At 42.5% G+C, this 23,110-nt stretch overlaps 1 protein-coding gene and 1 long non-coding RNA gene across 4 annotated transcripts in view; one reads left to right on the plus strand and one right to left on the minus strand.

Annotated features, from left to right (window-relative positions):
* The window catches only part of LOC117352380, a 255,037-nt gene that overhangs the window by 44,039 nt on the left and 187,888 nt on the right, over window positions 1-23,110 (plus strand). The gene's annotated exons all lie outside the window — the stretch shown is intronic.
* Window positions 1-23,110, minus strand: part of PKP3 (plakophilin 3) — a 91,038-nt gene that overhangs the window by 24,842 nt on the left and 43,086 nt on the right. For all 3 annotated transcript variants that reach the window (XM_033928838.1, XM_033928839.1, XM_033928837.1), the window contains 4 exons: window positions 21,948-22,033; window positions 15,381-16,168; window positions 12,211-12,334; window positions 9,650-9,854 (listed from right to left, as the gene is read on the minus strand). In XM_033928838.1, coding sequence (XP_033784729.1) covers window positions 9,650-9,854; window positions 12,211-12,334; window positions 15,381-16,168; window positions 21,948-22,033 — 1,203 coding nt within the window. The remainder of the gene's footprint in view (window positions 1-9,649; window positions 9,855-12,210; window positions 12,335-15,380; window positions 16,169-21,947; window positions 22,034-23,110) is intronic.

Genomic DNA, 23,110 nt, shown 5'->3' on the forward strand with positions numbered 1-23,110 from the left:
AACCAATCAATTTGATAAAGTTTCTTCATCTTTAATCTTTTTTTTCTCATTTCCCTTTCCTTTTTTTCTTTCTCTCTTTGGTTATTCTATCATGTCGCTTCTTTGCCTCTTACTGTTCCCCCATCCATGTTACATCAGCATTGACTATGATTTTTTTTTCCAATTCTATTCTAGAGTTTTAAGTTTTCCTTTAAGAAAAACCAAATCCAGCAACAATATCATTTTTTTTTTTGCTTTTGAAGAAACCTGGGAGTCTCAGAGTAAAGTTGGTGACTACAGAATTTTCCAGGATGCCAGCTTCTGTCTTTTTCTTTGCAGAAATCTAGCTCATGTGCATATTTAGTATAAAAATTTTCTTTAAATTAGACGCTGTAGAGGTTAACATAAATTTACACTGCTTGTTTTCATTACCAGTAAATAGTTCTCTTATATTCTCCCAGTTTAACAAAATAACAGTATTTTTAAGCATTGCAACTAGCATGGTACAGTACTCCCCCGATATTCGCGGGTCGCGGGGGATCTATTCCAGGAACCCCTGCGAATGTTGAAAAAACGCAAATACGGTTTTTAGTAGGGGAGACAAGAGAGGGCAGCAGGAGAGAGCAGCTGGAGTGCCGGCGAGTGAAGGAAATCACTTACGGTATGCTCCGATCGCCTCTTCCTGCACTAAAGTCGGGCCTCATCAATCAGGAGCTGCGTGTCAAAGCAGCTCCTGATTGGTGAGGCCTGACTTTAGTGCAGGAAGAGGCGGTCGGAGCATACCGTAAGTGATTTCCTTCACTCGCCGGCTCTCTAGCTGCTCTCTCCTGCCTCTCCGTCTGCCCTCTCTTGCCCGGTCATTCGCGGTCTGAAAATACCGTGAATGACCGGGACCGTGAATTGCCAACCACGAATGACCGGGGAAACACTGTATACCTGTCATTACAACAGGACTCAGCCAAAGAAAGTAAAACCTTGGTTTACGAGCATAATTTGTTCTGAAACATGCTTGTAATCCAAAACACTCGTATATCAAATGAATTTCCCCATAAGAAATAATGGAAACTCCACAACCCCAAACTTTAATACAAAATACTGTATGTACTCGTATTGCAAGACCTTGCTTATTTAGAACAGTCACTACACTCCTGCAGTGTCAGAGAGAGAGAAGAACCATCGGTTCAGTTGTGATGATGTGATGAATGTATACTATATGTACTTGTATTGCAAGGCCTTGCTTGTATATCAAGATAAAATTTAATAAAATGTTTTGCAAAACACTTGCATACCAAGTTACTTGCAATTCAAGGTTTTACTGTACTTTCAGAAAGCATGGTCAGCAGCCTTCAACAAACCATGACTTTCATTTTTAAACTGTAGATGATGTAATGACAAAGCCATGGCTACCAAGGAGGTCTGGCAGTTGGCACTTAATGATGGCTAGCAAAAGATAAAGATAGTAGCTTGGACTATGATTGCTGGGCCTTAAGCTGACTGAAACCAGAGACATAGCAAAAGTGACATTCAAACTTTCAAAGACAGATTACATTACAAACTACAGGAAAGATGGGAGAGGGGAGATATGATAGACGTTTAAATACCTAAGTGGCGTAAATGCGCATGAGTCGAGTCTCTTTCATTTGAAAGGAAGCTCTGGAATGAGAAGTTAAGAACATAAGAATTGCTGCTGCTGGGTCAGACCAGTGGTCCATCCTGCCCAGCAGTCCGCTCACGTGGCGGCCCTCAGGTCAAAGACCAGTGCTCTAAATGAGTCCAGCCTCACCTGCGTATGTTCCAGTCCAGCAGGAACCCGTCCAACTTTGTCTTGAAACCCTGGAGGGTGTTTCCCCCTATAATAGACTCCGGAAGAGCGTTCCAGTTTTCCACCACTCTCTGGGCGAAGAAGAATTTCTTTACGTTTGTATGGAATCTATCCCCTTTCAACTTTAGAGAGTGCCCTCTCGTTCTCCCTACCTTGGAGAGGGTGAACAGTCTGTCTTTATCTACTAAGTCTATTCCCTTCAGTATTTTGAACATTTCGATCAAGTCCCCTCTCAGTCTCCTCTTTTCAAGGGAGAAGCGGCCCAGTTTCTCCAATCTCTCACTGTACGGCAACTCCTCCAGCCGCTTAACCATCTTAGTCGCTCTTCTCTGGACCCTTTCGAGTATTACCGTGTCCTTCTTCATGTACAGCGACCAGTGCTGGTCGCAGTACTCCAGGTGAGGGTGCACCATGGCCCGGTACAGCGGCATGATAATTCTCTCTGATCTGTTCATGATCCCCTTCTTATTCATTCCTAGCATTCTGTTAGCCCTTCTTGCTGGCGCCGCGTATTGTGCAGACGGCTTCATCAACTTGTCGATCAGAACTCCCTAGTCTCTTTCCTGGGAGGTCTCTCCAAGTACCTCCCCAGACATCTTGTATTCGTGCATGAGATTTTTGTTACCGACATGCATCACTTTACACGTATCTACGTTGAACCTCATTTGCCATGTAGATGCCCATTTCTCAAGCTTAATTATGTCACGTTGCAGATCTTCACAATCCCCCTGTGTCTTCACTACTCTGAATAACTTCGTATCGTCCACAAATTTAATCACCTCACTCGTCGTACCAATGTCCAGATCGTTTATAAAGATGTTGAAGAGTACGGGTCCAAGCACCGAGCCCTGCGGCACCCCACTGGTGATGCTCTTCCAGTCTGAGTATTGTCTATTTACCCCCACTCTCTATTTCCTATGCTCCAGCCAGTTTTTGATCCACGTGAGTATTTCACCCTTGATTCCATGACTCGCAATTTTCCGAAGTAGTCGTTCATGTGGAACCTTGTCGAACATCTTCTGAAAATCCAGCTGAGGTAATAGGCTCAGGAGTAGTCAAAGGAAATACTATAGCACATTATCCTGCTTCCAGTGATGGCCAATCCAGATTATAAGTACTTGGCAAAAAGTAGAAGATTCCATGGTACGCACCCCAGGGATAAGCAGTGGCTTTCCCCAGGTCTATCTACCTTTTTGTCCAGCAACAATTTCCAGAGCTTAATTATGCATTGAATGAAAAAAAATATTTCCCCTATTTGTTTTAAATATAGTTCTTTGTAAGGCCCCTAATCTTTGTACTCTTTGAAAGACTAAATAATCACACTTATCTGTTTCACTCCACTTAGGATTTATAGACTTGTTAAATTTAAATCTTGTCTAAAGACTTTCTTATTTCATGACGCTTATAACCGAACCTAGATTTTCTTCTATCCATTTTCTCTCTCTTCTCTTTTATTTCTATTCTTTTTCTTCTTGCAAGCAATTATTACTACAACATGCCCTTTCCTTCACGTTTTTCCCCTACCCATTCTTCCCTTTTCTTCTTATTAAATGTAACTTTTTCCCCTCCTCCCTTACTACCCTCACAGTCAAGTCTGCCTTGTTTTGTCATTCATGTTTCACTTAAATATTTTATCCATTCTTCCCTTTTACCCCCTTTATTTTTAAAACTATATTGTTAACCGGCCAGATATTTGGTTTATGGTCGGGATATTAAAAATTAATAAACTTGGAAACTTGGACCTCTATCGTATTTTACCTTAGTGTCTCTTCTTCAAACTGAAGAACCCAAGCTCTCCAGTCTTTCCTCTATTTGTTTTTAAACCTCTCTCTTAAAATATCATCTGGTTATTATGTTGTGAGACAGAGTGAAGGATAGCTCCCATTATAATTTCTCCATACCATTCAAAATTTAGATATATCATCACAGGCTGAAGGTTTCTAAACTTCCCATGACAAAGAGCCAGGTGGCAATACTATGAAAACTTGTCTCTCTCCAGCAATAACAGATATTTGCTCCAGGAAATATGAATGGAATTCCTTTCTCAAAATCCAAACAAGTTGCAACAGGGGGAGCTCTGCAGCATTCTGGTCCATTCTCTGAGCTCTTGGCTCATGGTTCTTGAGGTACGATTCCTCCAATGTTAGGAAATTCTACTTTACGGAGAGGGTGGTGGATGCCTGGAATGCGCTCCCGAGAGAGGTGGTGGAGAGTAAAACTGTGACTGAGTTCAAAGAAGCGTGGGATGAACACAGAAGATTTAGAATCAGAAAATAATATTAAAGATTGAACTAGGCCAGTTACTGGGCAGACTTGCACGGTCTGTGTCTGTGTATGGCCGTTTGGAGGAGGATGGGCTGGGGAGGGCTTCAATGGCTTGGAGGGTGTAGATGGGCTGGAGTAAGTCTTAACAGAGATTTCGGCAGTTGGAACCCAAGCCCAGTACCGGGCAAAGCTTTGGATTCTTGCCCAGAAATAGCTAAGAAGAAAAAAAAAAAAAAAATTTGAATTGAATCAGGTTGGGCAGACTGGATGGACCATTCGGGTCTTTATCTGCCGTCATCTACTATGTTATGTTACTCAGAAGTACTCCAAAAAGTTAATTCTTTTTAAGCAATCAAATATTTCTTTTGGGAAAGAGCTCAACAAGTTCCCACACTCATGCTAGGACTTAATAGTACATTTCTTTTTTCTTAGTCAAAGGTCAAAAAGCAAATGGGATGAATGTTACAAATAGAAAGTGCCTGCCTAGACTTGTTATTATTCTCAATTCTCCAGTCTTTGCTCTGATAAATCCATGTTAAACTCTATTGCACATTACCACCTCTAAAATGAAGGACAAGGTACTGATGAGGAGTTGACCCTGGGAATTCACTGGGAATGGAGCAGGGTGGAGGTTTCAAGGGTCTGTAGTCATTGCCTTGATTCTGGGAACATTAATGCCCTCTAAAATCAGAACACATAAAACAACTGATAAAATATTTTAAATCCATGTGCGCAAGTCAGGAAGGGAGGGAGAAGATCCCTAAAGATACAAACAATAATGAAGTAGAAAACAATAAAGTGCCAAACAATTGACGCCAATAAATAAGAGAAATGATTTAATATTTAATAACAATTAAAAAATAAATAACACTTGAAGGGCAATTCTGTAACAAATGCCGAAAATATACGAGGGTTCTTTAAAAAAATTTCCGCACTTTCAAATTTTCACAGGAAATGGTTGGGGCGGGAGAAGTGGTAAGAGGGCGTGTCTTAGAATGCCATGTGACTAGTCAGTCAGGCAAGCCGGCTCAACTTGCAAGTAGTGATGTAATTTGAATTTGAGCTATTTAATACATAGTGCTTAAAAAAAATAAGTGTGGAAAATTTTTGAAGATCCCAAGTACAATATTAGCTCTTTCATGAGTAAGTGTACACTTACGCACTTAAGTGCTCGCAGGATGCCTTAGCACTATTCTATAAACGGCCTAAGGCAGAAATGCATGAGGGTATACACATGGGCAGAGCATGGGTGGGCAAGGGGTGGGGCTCCCACACACAGGTAACTTACAGGGGACTGTAACTTACACTCACCTTTTTGCATTTTCGAGACCACATTTAAGTCAGGTCTATGGCTTATAAACATGTGTTAATGCCAGGTTACATTAGTATTCTATAAAGGAATATGGGCACCCAGATGTCATTATATAATTGGCTCTCAGGCCCAGATTCTATAAACGGCGTCAGAAGTTAGGCACATAATTCGGCATGCCTAGCCGATCTTGGCACCTATCTTAGGGTTTCTTTTACAAAGCTGCAGTAGCGGTTGCTGCTGTGGTAATTGCTCTGAAGCCCAAAGGGATTTAATGGCCATTGGAGCGTTTGCCATGTGGCAGCCACTACCACGACTTTGTAAAAGGTAGGGGGGGGGGATAATTTTAAAATTAATTTAATCATTGCCGTTAATGAGCAATAATGAGCTCATAATTTGCAAAAATTTAAGTTAATTGGGTGGTAGGTGCCTAACTCGGTAGATGCCTACCAATTTCAGGTAGGCACCTAGCCCAAGGAACCTACCAGAAAGTAGGCATGATTAAGGGTGAATTGTGGGCGGAAGTTGGGTGTGTTTTGCAAGTAGGTGCCTAAAATGGACTTAGGGGTCGTTAGGTATTTGTGCCAAGAAAACCCTGGCATAAGTAGGGCATGCCTCCATTTTAAGCGCTGCTAGCTGCGATGCTATAAATGGTGCCTAATTGAAGATTGACAGCACTATGCCCCATGTTCCTCAGAACTTATCTTTTAGGCACTGCTTATAGAATCAGGGCCTCTCACTGCATGGCACCAGGGTGCCTACATGAAGGTGCCCACATGTAGAATTGTCCCCTAATTGCATATGGACACCAAGAAGTTGCTGTTCAAAGCTATTTAACCGGGCAAGAGGTCCTGCTCAATTACAACGCACTGGGCAGCATAGAAGTTGATATTCAGTGGCCCTTAACCAGATGACATCACTGAATATTGGCTCCGACTGCCTTGCACTGGCCAGTTAGTGCCAGAACAGTCCAGGGGCAGAGCTGGGAAGCGAATGGGAGTTATATGGGCACTGGTGATATTCAATTCTGGTGCTAGAAGGGAGGTAAGATCACCAAAATAGCAATCCTAGCTATGCCCAGTACTATGTGGGTAGAGCACCAAATATCAACCATACCCATGGAGGGACATTTTTGATAGGACGTCTTAGTCTGACTTTGGATGTTTTGAGAAAAATGTCCAAAAATAAGGTGGAGAAAATGTCCAATTTATACCCACTGATGTCTATCTTATTTTTTTCAAGAATAGCCCAGCTAGACGTTTTAGCCAGCTAGACATCTAATTTTTTATGCCATTATTGGGAAAAGAAACCATCCAAAGCAATCCATTTGCATGCAGGAGGGGCCAGCATTTTTAATGGACTGGGGGAGAGTGTGGCGCAGTGGTTAAAGCTACAGCCTCAACACCCTGGGGTTGTGGGTTCAAACCCACGCTGCTCCTTGTGACCCTGGGCAAGTCACTTAATCCCCCCATTGCCCCAGGTACATTAGATAGATTGTGAGACCAACAGGACAGGCAGAGAAAAATGGTGGAGGGAATTCCCTGAAGCAGCCATTCGTTGGTGAAACAAGTGCCTTGATGGATCTGGACATCGGTTCCTTGTCTTCACTTCAATGCCGGAAATGTGACTGCAGTAAGATCGTTGCGTCTTTGGGTCATGATCCTGGCTTACATCAACAGCTGTGAAGATAAGTGTTACCTTCCTGAAGGTTCTTTTTCCTGTTCCCTGTGCACAGTGGTGAAATATTTTCCTATTTTGAAAGATTTCATTTAGAGAAGTAGTGGAGTTTTTTGCCTATGATACAGAGTAAGAACGGCTAAAAAATTCATTGGGTTGCCGTCTGCATAAAAAATTAGTTGAGGCTTTTTTTCTCCACTTTACTTAAATGGCTTTTCAAAGGATAGTTCCACCACTTGGCTTATAACATTTTTGCAACAATTTTTTTGCTGCAGTAATTTATTTAAATGCTCTATCATATCTCCCCTTTCCCGCCTTTTCTCCAAAGTATACACATTGAGATCTTTAAGTCTGTCCCCATACGCCTTATGATGAAGACCACTGACCATTTTAGTAGCCTTCCTCTGAAAGGATTCCATCCTTTTTATATCTTTTTGAAGATGCGACCTCCAGAATTGTACACAATATTCTAAATGAGGTCTCACCAGAGTCTTATACAGAGGCATCAATACCCCCTTTTTTCCTACTGGCCATACCTCTCCCTATGCAACCTAACAACCTTCTAGTTTTCGCCGTCACCTTTTCAACCTGTTTGGCCACCTTAAGATCATCACATAAAATCACACCCAAGTCCTACTCTTCTGTCATGCACTAAGTTCTTCAACCCCCCAAACTGTACTGTTCCTTTGGGTTTTTGCAGCCCAAATGCATGACCTTGCATTTCTTAGCATTAAATTTTAGCTGCCAAATTTCAGACCATTCTCAAGCTTTGCCAGGACTTTCTTGTTGCCATCTTTTGGATGTCTATGCTTTTTGAAATTGAGCCCTATTTAATTTCTGGGCACTAACAAAGAACCAGACATTCAGTGCCAGTATCCAGAAAGGGCTTGGCACTGAATATTTGGGTATAAAATTATCCAGCAGCAGTCAGCATTAAAGAAATACTGACTACCACCAGCTGAATATCGACCAGCAAATCACTAAAAAGCACCATGGTCAAGCTTTGGTGTAATCCTGCAACAGGGGTTTAAATTAAAAACTGCAAAAAAAAAATAAAACTGTGTTTCAGACATTTGTTCATGTATAAATTCATGAGAAGTCTCTGTTAATTCTTTTTGAAATTAATATTCTATATATATTGATAACATATTTTCCCTGTTGTTAAAAAAGTAGAGAAGGCCTCCAGCACTGGAATAGGAATATAAGACGTTAACAATCTCCAGGTTCAGTGACACACAAGGACTGGGCTATGATTGTTGCTCTTTCATCAGCAACACTTCTCTGTATTAGTTAAGTCAATTAAGAATATAACATAAGAACATAAGCAGTGCTTCCGCTGGGTCAGACCTGAGGTCCATCGTGCCCAGCAGCCCGCTCACGCGGTGGCTCAACAGGTCCAGGACCTGTGCAGTAATCCTCTATCTATACCCCTCTATCCCCTTTTCCAGCAGGAAATTGTCCAATCCTTTCTTGAACCCCAGTACCGTACTCTGCCCTATTATGCTCTCTGGAAGCGCATTCCATGTGTCTACCACACGTTGGGTAAAGAAGAACTTCCTAGCATTCATTTTTAATCTGTCCCCTTTCAACTTTTCCAACTTTTTATTATTCGAAAGTTTGAAGAATCTGTCCCTCTCTCTATGCCCTTGTCAAGGTTGGATTATTGCAACCCAATGTACCTGGGTCTCTCAAAGGTCAGTCTGCAGAGACTTCAATTGATACAGAGCACTGCTGCCAAGGTCATTTTTGGTAAGAGTAAATTCGATCACGTAACTCCATTGCTCAAGGAATTACATTGGCTTCCAGTGTATCTTAGAGTTCAGTTTAAATGCGTTTGTATTGCATTTAAAATTCTCTTTGGTATTTTTATTATTTTGGTTCCTTTAGATTGGAATGTACACAGATCTCATCTCGCTAGGAGTTCAAATAAATTAAAACTTACATTTCCTTCCCTCAGGGGTAAAAATAGAACTGTCAAGAGATTCAGCCTCTCTTTCATTTTCAAACTAACTGAGCTCTAGAATGAGCTACCTCTGTTGTTCAGCCTCCCCAAGGTAAAGAGAACGAGAGGGCACTCTCCAAAGTTGAAAGGGGAAAAGATTCCGTACAAACATAAGGAAGTTCTTCTTCACCCAGAGTGGTAGAACACTCTTCTGGAGGCTGTTATAGGGGAAAACACTCTCCAGGGATTCAAGACAAAGTTAGATAAGTTCCTGCTGAACCAGAACGTACGCAGATAAGGCTAGACTCAGTTAGGGCACTGGTCTTTGACCTAAGGGCCGCCGCGTGAGCGGACTTCTGGGCACGATGGACCACCGGTCTGACCCAGCAGCAGCAATTCTTATTTTCTTATGTTAAGTTTGTAACAAAAGCTATATTTGGGAGATGAAGTAGCTACTAAAGCAAGACCACAAATCCTAGAATGCACTAGATTTGCCATAAAACTAAAAGTGGCCCTATTGAAGCAGAGGCATTTGGTAGCATTTCCCTAGCAGAATCTTACTAGTTGGACTCTGTCTTGACTGGCAGGAATAGCTTTTTCTAAGGACTGTTGTTACCAGATGTGGAAGTCTTGAGCACTACCACCATGCTCTTACCTGTTGCGTTCTTCCGAAGTTCATCGTCCTGCTCCTTCAATGCCAGCATCAGTTCATAGATTCCATTCTCCTCCACCAAGGCCATCTTGTTCTCAGGGTTGTCATAGATAAGGTTACGCATGGCTCCAGTGGCATGTCGTTGTACCTCCTGGTTTGAGTGGTTAAACAGCTTTACTAGTTTGGGGATAGCTTGCAGACTCCAGGCCTGAGGCAGGTAAAGAAAAGACCACTGTTGATCACCAGCAAAAGAACATTTCACTAGTAGACTATACATAGGGTTACCATATTTGCCGAGGGAAAAATCCCACCTTGTTCTGCCTCCAGCCCCATCCCCAAAGAGTGTGTCTCTTTTTTCCTGACCTGGCCGTGTTTGAGGGGCCTTCAGCATGTGTGGATGCATGTAATGTCATCTGCGCATGCTTGTTGAAGGCCCTCCATACACGGCTAGAGCTCAGGGCTTTCCAAAGCCCGGACAAACGGCCAGGTTTTGGAAAGTCCGTCCGGGAACCCGGACAGTCCTGTAAAAATAAGACATGTCCGGGTTTTCCTGGATGTCTGGTAACCCTAACTACGCATTCATGGGCTGACTGTGTGTAACTGAACCCAAATTGGAATGGAGGAATAGCCTGGTAGTTGAGAGTCAGGAAATCCAGGAGGGCATTCCTTAACTACCTGGGTTAAGGGTGGTCTGGGGGCATAACTTAGCTGATTAACAGTAGTATTCTGTCCACCATCCATTTGGTAGAGAAAAAAAGCCGCCCAACCTTTATGCATCTAGTTAATTGGGCACTATGAATATTGGCCAGTGCCTGTTTAATTTCTGGGTCAGCAAGAAGTCATGCATTCCCCCGCATTGAATATCTGGGCTTAGGTCAGCCGCAAGTGGCTAAATATTCTGACTTCCAGGGCCTACCTACGTAGAGCTAGATTCACTAAGCTCACCGAGCGTGTCCTGACCAGTTTGCGAGCCTTCTCCACCCCTGACCCGATTCACACGCAAATGAGGGGAAGTGCATGCATAAGTAGGAAGGCAGTGATTCACTAAACAGAAGAAGGAACACTGACTGGGCTTGCTGATCCAAAAAGAAGCGACTGCTGAAGACCAGTCGCTCACGTCCTTGCCGACTGTCCTGCTCTTTGCCGCCCTGAAATCCCAGCCTTGCAGCCATGAAACCATCAGAATAAAAAACATTTCCCTTGTGCAAAAAGCCCGTGTTTTGGGTTTAAAGCGGGGCTGCACTATGGCGTGTTCTGCTTAGTTGTTCGTCTGGCTGCAAAGCGTGTTCTGTTCCCTTGAAATGATTCTCTTGGGCCCCCTCCCCCCCTTCAAGCTTATGCAGAGAACCAGTGCATGCGCGGATCGCATCTCCAGGCAGAGAGGATGGTCTGCGCATGCGTCTGGATCACTCTGGAGCGATCCGTGGGATCACTTGGGGGCGTGTGTCTAATCAGATCATTTGCATGGGGACTCTAGTGAATCAGTCATCCGGCAAGACTCGGACATGGATCACCCCCCAAAAAAGAGTTTAGTGAATCTAGCTGTTAGTTAAAATGGAAAACACTGATAAAAAAATACCCAACTTCATGTTTCTGCCATGAATGCCTTTTATCTTTTATGGGTTACCCCTTAGCTGCTGAAGGCATAGAGACCATTGGAAAACCTGAAATCATCCTAATGTCTTAGAAAAATGCTGCACAAATCGGTCCTCCTTTTCCAAAGCAGACACACAACACCCAGAAACTTCTGGTGCCCTCCTTTCTCTACCCAGAGGTTGAGTGCACACCTCTTCCCTCTGTATTATCAATTCATCCAAGAGATTCATTTTATCCATTTGACATTTTAATGTGCCTGTTTAGCTTTGCCATGTCTGTCCCCATACATGTATGTTGTTTTTTTCCGATAAATTTTATTGAATATTTTATCAAAATACATAAATAAACCAATACCAAAGCAAAAGTCGCCATCAATACAAAAAGAGAAATTACAATAATATCATATGATAGTCAAAGGTGACCATAAAAATTCTTCTTAAATATGTGTTATACCATAATGTAATAATAATAAGAGGAAAGTAGTAAAAAAAAAAAAAAAAAAGGAGTCAGAAATCAAGGAAGAGAAAGTCCCCCAGAGGCCAAAGAGAGAGGGAGAAATAAGCAAAATTGTGGAATTTTAAAGAGAATCTAAATGGCCCACTTCTTGGTAATTTCATGTGGATGTGCTCAGTATCTGCTTTGCAAACAGCATGGAGTTTTTCAGTTTGCAGGCTATGAATATGTTCGTCACCAGTACTTAGCCAAGATGGTCAGCCTGGATCAATCCTGGGTTTACTCTCTCTGCATCAGTGGAGAACGTTTCAAGGAAAGTGAAGTTTTCTAAACATGATAATATGTTCTCTTTCCAAAGGTTTTTATAAAGTAAACAGACACAAAATATCTTTGAAAACAAAATTTATTGTCAGGTTGACAAAGGAATGTTAGAAAAGTTCTCTTTCCTTACAGACCTAGAGCTAGCATATTGACCAAGAAGAGCACGTAGGCATTATTTCTTCCTCGGTTCTCACCTGCTTCTTGGCATCATTATCACTGTAGCATTTGTGCTGGATGTAGGCAGCTCCCAATACCTGCAGGTTAGCATCACTGGCCATTAAGTATTTCACTGCTGAGGGCATGTCCATGTCATCAAATCTGAAAAGGGGAGGGGAGTCACATTAGAACTAGAGAGTGACATAGTTACCACAGTAATTACTATGGTTGTGGGAACCCTGTCAAACAACTGCTTGGTATTACTATGGTACTGGTGAACCATTCCAGGCATTGCCGTGGGAACGGAAACCAATACCACAGTAATCCCATGGTGAGGGAACAAACTGGCCCTCCATAGAGCTACCTTTAAAATCCTGGTAGTCTAGTGGCCGCTTCGGGGGCAGAAAAGATCCCCAGTCTTTCCTGCCTTCTGCTGAAGCTTGACTCGCCGCAAATCTCGCGAGGCTGCTAATGGCATTCTCGATAGCCATTTTGAAAATGTCTTTAGTGGCAAGTCAAGCTTGGGCAGAGGACAGGAAAGTCTGAGGATCTTTCCTGTCCCCACAGAGGCCCTAGATTACCAGGAGTTTAAAGGTAGGTCTGGGGAGGGCCAGATAGAGGTACCAGACCAGGGGAGAGGAGGAAGGAAGAGAGTAGATGCCAGATCAGGGTAGGGAAGGAAAGAGGAGAGATGCCCGACCAGGGCAGGAAAGAGATGCCATACCAGGCAAGGGCAGGAGAGAGGTGCCAGCCCAAGGCAGGGCAGGAGAGAGGTGCCAGTTCAAGGAAAAGCAGGAGAGAGATCCCAGGGAAGCGGAGAGATGCCAGACCAGGAAAGGGAAGGTGTGAGATGCCAGACCAGGGAAGGGCAGAGTGAGGGAGGAGATGGTGCACATGGACAGATGGGAAGGGAAGACATTTGAATTGAGAAGAAAGCAGAAACATGGAAGTAAGTTGAATGTTAAAAGTTAATGCCAAAGATGAATGTAGCTCCAAAGTATTGATATCAAACTTAGGGTAAGTCCAGAACCATTATTACTACTATAAATAAAGTTCTGGATGTAAATTTTCAATGTACCTATTTGGACTCGGACCCACCACTCCACCGCCAAATAAAATCTTATAGCTCTTTATCATTGGCCCACCAAATATATTTTTACAATCTAATTTAAATTCAACTTATTTTATATATGTTAATAATTTTCCCAATAAATAATGCTTAGCTTAGTAATGTGTGACCCGACATGTTTCGCACTGTTTGTGCTTTATCACATGATAAGATTTGAGGAGCGGTTTGTGTATGGATCAAGGTTCCATTTTGGGTCTGTTTTTTGGCCCAAAGACCAGTTGGAAGAATTCTTTAGATGAATATATTAAATTTACAATGACATGCCACCAATTCACCATTGATTTTTTGGATATTAGAATAAGTTTGCTGAATTAATACTTCCCTATTCAGAAAGCCTGTGGCACGTAACACCCTGCTCCATTTTACGAGGAAAGGCTGAACCAATTGTGGCTATACTCTCTTGAAGAACGCAGGGAGAGGGGAGACATGATTGAGACATTTAAGTATATCATTGGTCGTCTCAAGGTTGAAGATGATATTTTCTTTCTTAAAGGGCCCTCGGCCACAAGAGGGCATCCGCTGAAAATCAGGGGTGGAAAATTTCATGGCGACACCAGGAAGTACTTCTTTACCGAAAGAGTGGTTAATCATTGGAATGAGCTCCCAGTGCAGGTGATCGAGGCCGGCAGTGTGCCAGATTTTAAGAATAAATGGGATGCCCATGTCGGATCTCTAAGAGGGTAGAGTTAAGCGGATGGTCATCAGAGTGTGATCTCTCAGAAGGTTAAGGGGAGGGTCAATAGAGTGGGCGGACTTGATGGGCTATGGCCCTTTTCTGCCGTCATTTTTCTACGTTTCTATGTTTCTAAAGAGTGATGATAAATTATTACTACAGGCATTCCAAGCTCTGTTTCTCCACAGTTGTCTTTACTAAACCTTTACTAAGCTGCATCAGGTGTTAATGAATGGTTTAACGTTAAAAATTCAGTACACAGTAGGTGACATGTTAATAGAATTTTTGGTTAGGAAGCATTACCGCGTGGCGCACAGGCAGAGAATGGCATTCTTCCTGCAGTTAAAGTGCTAGAGTTAACCAGCGAAACCACTGTTTAGGAAGATATAAGGAACGCCTCTTCTAAATGCCATGTTTGATAGGGGCTTACACCATATTAAGCCCAGATCTTAGCACACCAGGACACCAAACCCTTCTAATCCAAGCATGAGTTGAGAAACTGCAAGATGCCCTCTGCTTTTAGAGAGTCTGTTTTTTTGTATTCCTCTTTAGATAATTGATGTATGACTGCTCTGATTTCAAACATAGATAAGAGAGATATGAACAATATCCAGGGTTGAAGCCTTGAAGGTTGCTGCTACTGCTTCTAATTCAGGATGCTAGTACTCTGGGTTATCTAGAGAGCTGTGGTCTGTGGTCATTGTTAAAGATTGTTCTATGGATGACTGAACTAAAACCACAAGGGGGTATGAGTGCCATAGACCAGTAGAGGCCAGTTTTGATTGAGAAGAATTCTAACGGAGTAGGATAACAATGATAGGCCCAAAAATTAAATAATAGTGAGGCAATAATAATATTGATGCTTTTACTTTATCATACAATGTCCACAACCTCTCAAAAATGTTTTTAAACTTTCCAGGACCTCCTTGAGAAAGCAACTAGCAAAACATGTCAGATTGTAACGCCCCTGGCCAAGCAATATAACGATCTAAAAAGCTAAGTACTTTTTTACAAATAAATTTTGAAAATTATTAAAAACTAGTTAGAGATTTGGAAAGTGATACGTATATATATATGAAGATAACATGAAGATTTAGTGGGTGGGATCAGTAACAATTTGATACATAAAGCTCTAGGGCTATGAGAGCATTTGAGCCCTGGGTTGTATCGCTGAGGTCCTGGAGAGTTTGAAAACATTTTTGAGAACTTGCGGAAATTGTATGATAAAGTAAAAGTGTTGATTATCCAGAAGCTGAGAAATATACCAGCTTGTAGAGTAGAATAATAATATTGACTGCATTATATAAAGAACACCTGAGAGATTCTTCTCAGCAGAAAGCTGATTTGAGGCACCTCTGTCCTTTTCTTCCATACCCACTGTTCTCTTTCTGCAGAAGTCCACTTACCCGCCTGTAAGTGATTGTTGAGTCATCATATCCTGAGTGCCATCAAAAAGGTCCACACCTCTCAAATCCTGCAGCTGGTGGCTGGATTCAGCCAGGCTCCTCACAGAAGGAGCCCTGTTGCTTTGCTCTATCATCCCTGGGAAGGAGGCTCCAACACCTGACACTTGCTGGACGTTGCTAAAGGAACCAGTACTCAGACGGGGACGATTTGTACTCTGGAAACGCTGCAAGGTTCTCATAGCTGGTGCCCTGATGGTCCGATTCTGAGTAGTTTCCACTCTTTCCACCCACTCTGCTCCTTCTCGACCCAGGCTGCTACTTCTTTGAAGTGTTGGATTCATGGAGGAGGTGCTGATCTGTTTTTGCATGACATAAGAATTGCCATAAGCACTACCTCCACTTCCAACTCCAGCATTGCCCCCGCCAGTGGTACCACCACTGGTGTATGTCTGCATTCCATAGTAAGAGCGTGTTGATGGCAATTGTTCTGAGATCATACTGTATCGGTCTTCCACACCTGTATGAACAGCTGCTGATCCATCACCAATGCGCAGGGAACGCAGGGACATGGTATCGAAGTCCCTTCTGTTGCCATAGCTGCGTTCATGGAAGGATGTTGGTCTGGAAGTGTGCATGGCATTGTAAGTTGTGTATCCCTGTTGACTTGGCTGGCTGAGTTGCCTCATTTGAACTGATGAACTTATTCTCCTATTCACAGCACCATCCGCTGCTGAACGGGAGGACCAGGTTCCTGTCTTTCCTGCGCTATAGCCAACAGGCTGAAATGTCTGTAGAGAGGATGAAATGGAAAAAAAACAAATTAATTTTCCTGAAAAACCTGAGTTTATGACCACCTTTTCTGCTCCAGTCCTAAATTTCCTTATTAGTACTCTTTTTCTTGCCAAGAAATAATTTTTTCCTGGAAGCTTCTTGTTATCCATCAGCATATATATCACTTGTAGAGTAATTTTTTTGTATCCATCAGTACCACATCATAATCTTGCAAACAATACGCTTTGTGTTCTGTATCACTTGGCATCAATTAACCAAACGCAGTACACTGTGATAGAAAAGACACAAAAGATGATAAAGTCTTGGCAATGTTATCTCTGCTAATAGATCATAAGGACAGCCATACCATTCTGACTGGTAGAGGTGTTTGTAGAAAGGTTACTGTAGGTCAGTGGTTCTCAATCTTTTGTTTTGACACGATTGACAGACAGTATTCATGCGTGTGATACAATGAACAGCTGAATAAATAAAAACCTAAATATTTCATTGTTAAAAAATGATGAAAGGGAAGTAAAAATCTAAAATATTCTTAAACAGAATTGACGTTAATTTTAAAAGTTTATAAGGCTGAATTATTGGGGTTTTTTTCCAAGACATTTTGATCTTTATCAATGAGAAATCTGGGACTGATGAGTTGCATGCAGTTTTTCCGTATGAGATTGTATAGTAGGCAAATTCATAATAACCTTACTGTCAAGTCAAGAAACCTATCCAGTCTAGGGTCTATACAGCATATCATACAAAACAAATCTATTTTCAAATTCGGTAACAGCAACACAAAATCCCTCTACAGCCAGATACTGTGAAGTAACGTAAGACCCTGCAAAAAGTCAAACTAGGTAACAAACAGAAGATATAGAGAACAGACTTACAGCATTTCTATTTGGGACAGATGCCAAAAGGCAGAAATATGAATATTGAAAACCACTGCTCTAGGAAGAGAAGGATGAGACTACTCTAGCACATTTTGGGTTCCTTTTGCAAAGCCACAGTAGAGGTTTCTAGTGCAGGCCAGCGAGATAAATTCCCCAACGCTCATAGGAATTCTCTAAACGTTGGAGCATTTACTTCTCCGGCCTGTGGCTGAAACCTCTACTGCGGTTTTGTAAACGGCCAGCATTTAATTGTTAGGTTGGTTACAAAAGTTAGGTCTCTAAGGATTCATCAGTCAACAATTATTTTAAATTCTGGGCTGTATATCTGTGTTTTTTCAATGGTAGAAAATAACTACAAATCTATGAATACATTAAGGTGGTTGTTAAAACAAATGATTTCTAGGCCTTTACGGTCACCCCACCACACCACAGCTATGCCACATCAAAGCTAAGCTTAAAGCCAGTCACCAAGGAGCCCTTGAGGCACTAACAATAGGCTTAGCATCATGCAATAATCAGATCTTTTGAGAGTTTGATTCAATGTGTTGTATTTTTAACTATTGTAAACCGCATAGAACTTTACGGCCTTGCGGTGTCTAAACTGTTGTTATTATTATTATTATTATTAACGTGGGGCTTTCCCATGTGTTAAACCCATTTCTAGTGAGTCCTTAAAATAGGGCTTCTTTCTTTTCCATTTTTGCAGATCTTGCACTCATTTTTCCTTTAGTTCGTGAGATCTGCAAAAATATTAACACGGGAGCACTTACCGTTTCACATTTAGGAGGTGCTAAGGCCCAGATTCTACAAACGGCACCTGAAGTTAGACACCTAAATCGTCGCGCCTAACTTAATTTTATAATCAGCTTAATCAACACGGATAACAAGCTTAATTGGCTGAATAAATGGCATTAATTAAAATTAATTGCTAGCTCGGCGCCGAATCAATAGGCATTACCGATTTCAAGGCACCTATGGTTAAGGGCAGATCTTGGGCATGTTTTCCGAGTAGACACCTAAATTGGACTTAGGCCAAGAAAACCCTGGTATACATAGGGGTGCCAAAGACTTTGATGCCTACTGGAGCCTAAGTCCAATTCAGGCACCACTAGGCACATACCTGAAGATTGACGGCCGCTATGCACTGTGTTGGGGTGCCTATTTTTTTAGGCCCTGTTTATAAAATCAAGGCCTAAGTGCTCCCACATTAATTCCACATTCGCCAGTTAGTGAGGACTAATGCGACTACGCTAGCTGGATAGTGCTTCCATGTCCATTCCCTATCCAATGCAAGGCCCCCTCTAGAAAATTTTTTTTTTAAATAAATAGTGCGTGGTTTAGTAAAAGGGCCCCCAAGCTTCCAAATGTTACCTCTAATTCCTTTTTGGAAAGCATGGCTTAGAGAAGAGAACTGAAGACAAGGGAACTGGCTTCAAATACCCCTGGTACCTGGTTGACACACATGGCCAGAAAGTAGTTGTCAGTAGAGTTCCAGGCACAGATGCTCATTACCACATCTGTATGAAAAACTGTGTCCTTGTGCAAGGTCATTTGCTGTATGAAGCGTTTCATGAGAAACCATACCTCATGCCACTGCCGTAGCAAGGGAGGGGGTGGTCTGTCCTGGGTGCCCTCTTGGTGGGGGTGCCAGCACCCGTCCTCCTCCCCCCTACCGCGTGCGCGTGGCCCTTCTCTTTCCCGGTACCTCTTTAACATTCCCAGTGTGAGCAGCCACCCCAACCTTGCTGCTCACGCCAGCGTCGGCTCTTTGATGTCACGTCTGGGAAATGACGTTAGGAAAAGCCAACGCTGGTGCGAGGATCAGGTTGGGGTTCCTGCGCACGCCGGGAACGTTAAAGATGTACGGGAAAGGGAAGGGGGTGCGTGCACATGGCAGGAGGAAGTGGGGAAGGAGCAGATGGCGGTGGGAGAGTGGCACCACCACCCTGGGCGCCTCTCACCCTTTCTGTGCCACTGCCCCATTCTCCTGATTTTGCAGCCTTTCACGCCAGGGCACCACATAAAAATAATGTCTATGCTGCAAATGTATACCTAGAGATGGGGTTAGCATTTGAGTACAGCCCACCTGAACCTTTAACCCACATGTTACACGTCTCCCTCCGTATCCGCGGTTTCTGTATCTGTGGATTTGCTTATTTGCGATTTTTTGGCTGCTGACTCCGCCCCCTCATTTTCGTCACCGAACCCGACGTTTCACATTGGAAATCGCTGCTCCCGGAGCAAATCGCAGGTCGGATTGTTCATGGTTTATTATCTTTTTCTGGTCTATTTTACCAAAAATCCGCGAATAACATGCAAAAAGTAATTCACGGTTTTTCAGAATTCAAGGCTATGTTCTGCCCGCATTCCCCGCGAATATGGAGGGAGAAGTGTACTTATTTTTTAAATAGTATTTTTTGATGAGATTGGGCACTCCATGTGTACTTTTACTAGTGTATTAGGATTAGCATCTGCTAACTAGATAACACAAGGTTAATACAAGACCACTTAGCACCTCCTAACTAGTTTATATACAGCATTTTCTCCATAAAGATAGAGCTCGGCATGGTTTACAGGAGCTTTAATATAAGGAAAGAGATAATAAGAATTAGTGATTATAAAGAGGGTAGTGAGAATTACATTTTTGAGAATAGCCAAGTATGCAGGTGCCATGTGCTAATGATATTAGCTCACTACCTCCATTAAAATATTTTAAATAATCCCTCACGAGTCAGTTTAACATGTGGAAAGTTCTGTGTTAGAAAGCACCGACCCTTAGTAAAAGGGCCCCATAGAATGGTAGATACTGAGGCCAGCTGCTGTATAACTCTCATTTATTATGGATTCTGCTACATTACTGGTTAATTTTCTTTTCGAGTTAGATCATATATGGGTATTTAACTTTTTTCCAGATAAAAAAAAAGCTTTTAAGAAGCGATATCCCTGTTTCCCTCTCGTTACTCCCCATCCCTCTGCCCTCCCTTTATTTTTTATTTGTCATTGTAATTAAAACTTCCCTATCCTCCAAAACCTCTCGTTTCCAATCAGTCTTAATTTGTCATAGTATTAGGTTTACCCTCTTTTTATTTTATGGCACCTAAATCAAAAATTATATTAGACCTTTCTAATTTTTAATATTGTAAACCGTCCAGATACATGTGATGGTCGGTATATCAAGCCATGAATAAACTTGAGATATGATCATAAATTTCAGTGCATTCTATTAGGATTTATGCAAGTGTTACTTGGGAGACACAAAATCATACTTAAGCTTTGGAACTTGTTTCAAGAGGATATGATAATAGCGGTTAGCATATCTGGGTTTAAAAAAGGTTTGGACAGGTTCCAGGAGAAAAGTCCATAGTCTGCTACTGAGATAGAGACAGGGATTGGTAGCACAGAATCTTGCTACTCTTTGGGACTTGTGACCTTGATTGGCTACTACTGGGCCATCGGTCTGCTCCAGTACGGCGATTCTTATGTTCTAATTTTTAACATTAAAATCTAGGATTTAGGCAATAGATTTATATTTTGCACTCTCTCTATAAGTGTCAAGTAATTTATTAACAGAAGGGTTTCCTTTATCTTTAGTTAGAACAGTTATCTGACATTTTGATTGTCCATTCTCAGGAACTTAGTTTAGATAAGGTGGATGTAGAATTGAATAAGTTGGATCTGCTCTCCTTGGGAAAAAGGGCCCCCTTTTATCAAGCAGAGTTAGGGTTTTTTTGTTTTTTAATCACCGGCCATGCAGTAAAAACTCTGACACTCGTAGAATTCCTATGATGGTCACAGATTTTACCACAGTGGCCGGTGATAAAAAAAAACAAAAAACAACAACCCTTTTGCGGCTTGATAAAAGGGGCCTAGGTATCAGCAAAATTATTGTTAAAAAGGTTTGTTTTGTAATTTATTTTTGTTAATAAATCATGTAGATAATTAGATTATTAAAGTTTCTGCATTCCAATAATTTAGGATTATACTAATCTGTGCTTTTATTTTCTGTTATATACTCTTCTTATATTGATTGTGAGCTATGTTGAACTTTAAAGGCTTTCAATAAATGCAGATGTGTGCTACTTCTTTATAGATGGGTTAGATTTGGGAAAGAAGAGCCATATTTTGGGTAGGTATGCAGTAGCACAGTAAGGGTGAGTGGCGCCCCTCCCTGGTCCCCCCTGCCAGGCCCTTCCCTTTCCCCATACATTTTAACTTATCCAGCGTGAGGAGCATGCCCATGTCGGTGTTGGCTCGCCCTTTGACGTCACTTTCTAGGCGCGGGTCCCGGAAGTGGCGTCAGAGAGAGCGCCGATGCCAACCTGGGCAGCAACCTCATGCCATGCAAGTAAAAAAGGTTACGGGGGGAAGGCAAGGAGAGGAGCGAAGGGCGGAGAGGAGGACGTGTGCTGCGCCCTTAGGAAGACTGCACCCCACCCCACTGGCATTGTGGATACACTGGACAGACAACTTGAAGTTCAGAAATATTTAGGAGAAGTTGAGGGTTGCCAGAGGATGTGGTAAGAGCGGATAGCGTAGCTGGTTTTAAGAAAGGTTTGGACAAGATCCTGGAGGAAAAGTCCATAGTCTGATATTGAGAAAGACATGGGAGAAGCTACTGCTTGCCCTGTATCGGTAGCATGGAATATTGCTACTCCTTGGGTTTTGGCTAGGTACTAGTGACCTGGATTGGCCACCGTGAGAATAGGCTACTGGCCTTGATGGACTATTGGTCTGACCCAGTAAGGCTAGTCTTACGTTCTTATATAAGTGAATAGCAGAAATAGCAGCCCTAATGTTCTGCAGATCCATATAAGTTTAGGATAGTATACTCCGCAGTCAAGCACAGACATTAGTAGCAGACCCGATCCAAATTCTACCCATGTCACGAGAGCCACCTTACCGCCGCTTTTTGTTCATTGCTGAGAACTTGAGAGCGGGAGCTGAAAGATGGCATGGTCCCATATTGGTACCTGGAGGATTTGTTTTCTATGGGAGAAAGACAGACAGACATCATTAGCCAATATCTGACAAAATAAAACTTTTGCTACATACTTAACAAGGAGTACTGTATCGCAGTCACAAGACAGCTTCATACCCTTCTCAGTACCTTCACACTCAACTGGCAACACAGTATACATGATTATGAGAACACAGTCTTCAGAATGCATGATAAATTAACTCTTTCCACACTGTGATGCACAACAGTGGCATCTGAAATTGAATAACCTAATGGGGCAATGTCACCTGCTCTGAATACATATATTGAGTTGAATTTTAGATTTACCGTATATACTCAAATATAAACCAAGATTTTTGAGCCAAAACATGGCCCAAAAATGGGGGTCTCAATTTATCTTTGGGGCAGCGCCCACCCGCCCCTCTCCCAGACCTGTTTCTGGCCTCCACTGGACATGCCGTAAGATTAAACTAAACTAAAAGTTCATTTTATAGACTGGGTCTTCAACCAAAAGGTGCTCGACTCGGTTTACAATAATGTAAGTATAGTACATAAATATAGAAGAAGATTGTAATCTCGAATGGCTGGTTGTCCAGTGGTGGGTAGGGATAGGAGGGATCCTTCCCGGCTCCTGTCCTGATCGACTCTAAGGGCCTGTTTTACAAAGCCGCATTAGCGGCTGAAGCGCGGTAACGGCCCCGAAGCCCATAGAGATTTAAAGGTCTTCGGGGCTGTTGCTGCGTGGCAGCCGCTAGCGTGGCTTTGTAAAACAGGCCCTAAATCTCACCTCCCTCCCATCTCCCCGATTAGTAAAATGTGTACCTTAAAAATCCCTGGTGGTCCAGCAGTGAACCGGGGCAGGAGTGATCTTCCTTGTAGTTCAGCTATCTGAATGGCTGGCATAAGAAGATCGCTCCTGCCCCGGTTCACTGCTGGACCACCAGGGATTTTTAAGGTACACATTTGACTAATTGGGCAGGTGGGAGGGAGGTGAGGGTTCTTAGAGGGATCCCTCCTGTCCTGGCTCACCAGGGCTTATGGCAGGACAGGTGGAGGCCACCAAGGCATCAGGAGAGGGGGGACAGGATGCAGAGCCTGGCAGGGCA

The sequence above is a fragment of the Geotrypetes seraphini genome, chromosome 19 (assembly GCF_902459505.1).
Source record: "Geotrypetes seraphini chromosome 19, aGeoSer1.1, whole genome shotgun sequence".
Lineage (NCBI taxonomy): Eukaryota > Metazoa > Chordata > Amphibia > Gymnophiona > Dermophiidae > Geotrypetes > Geotrypetes seraphini.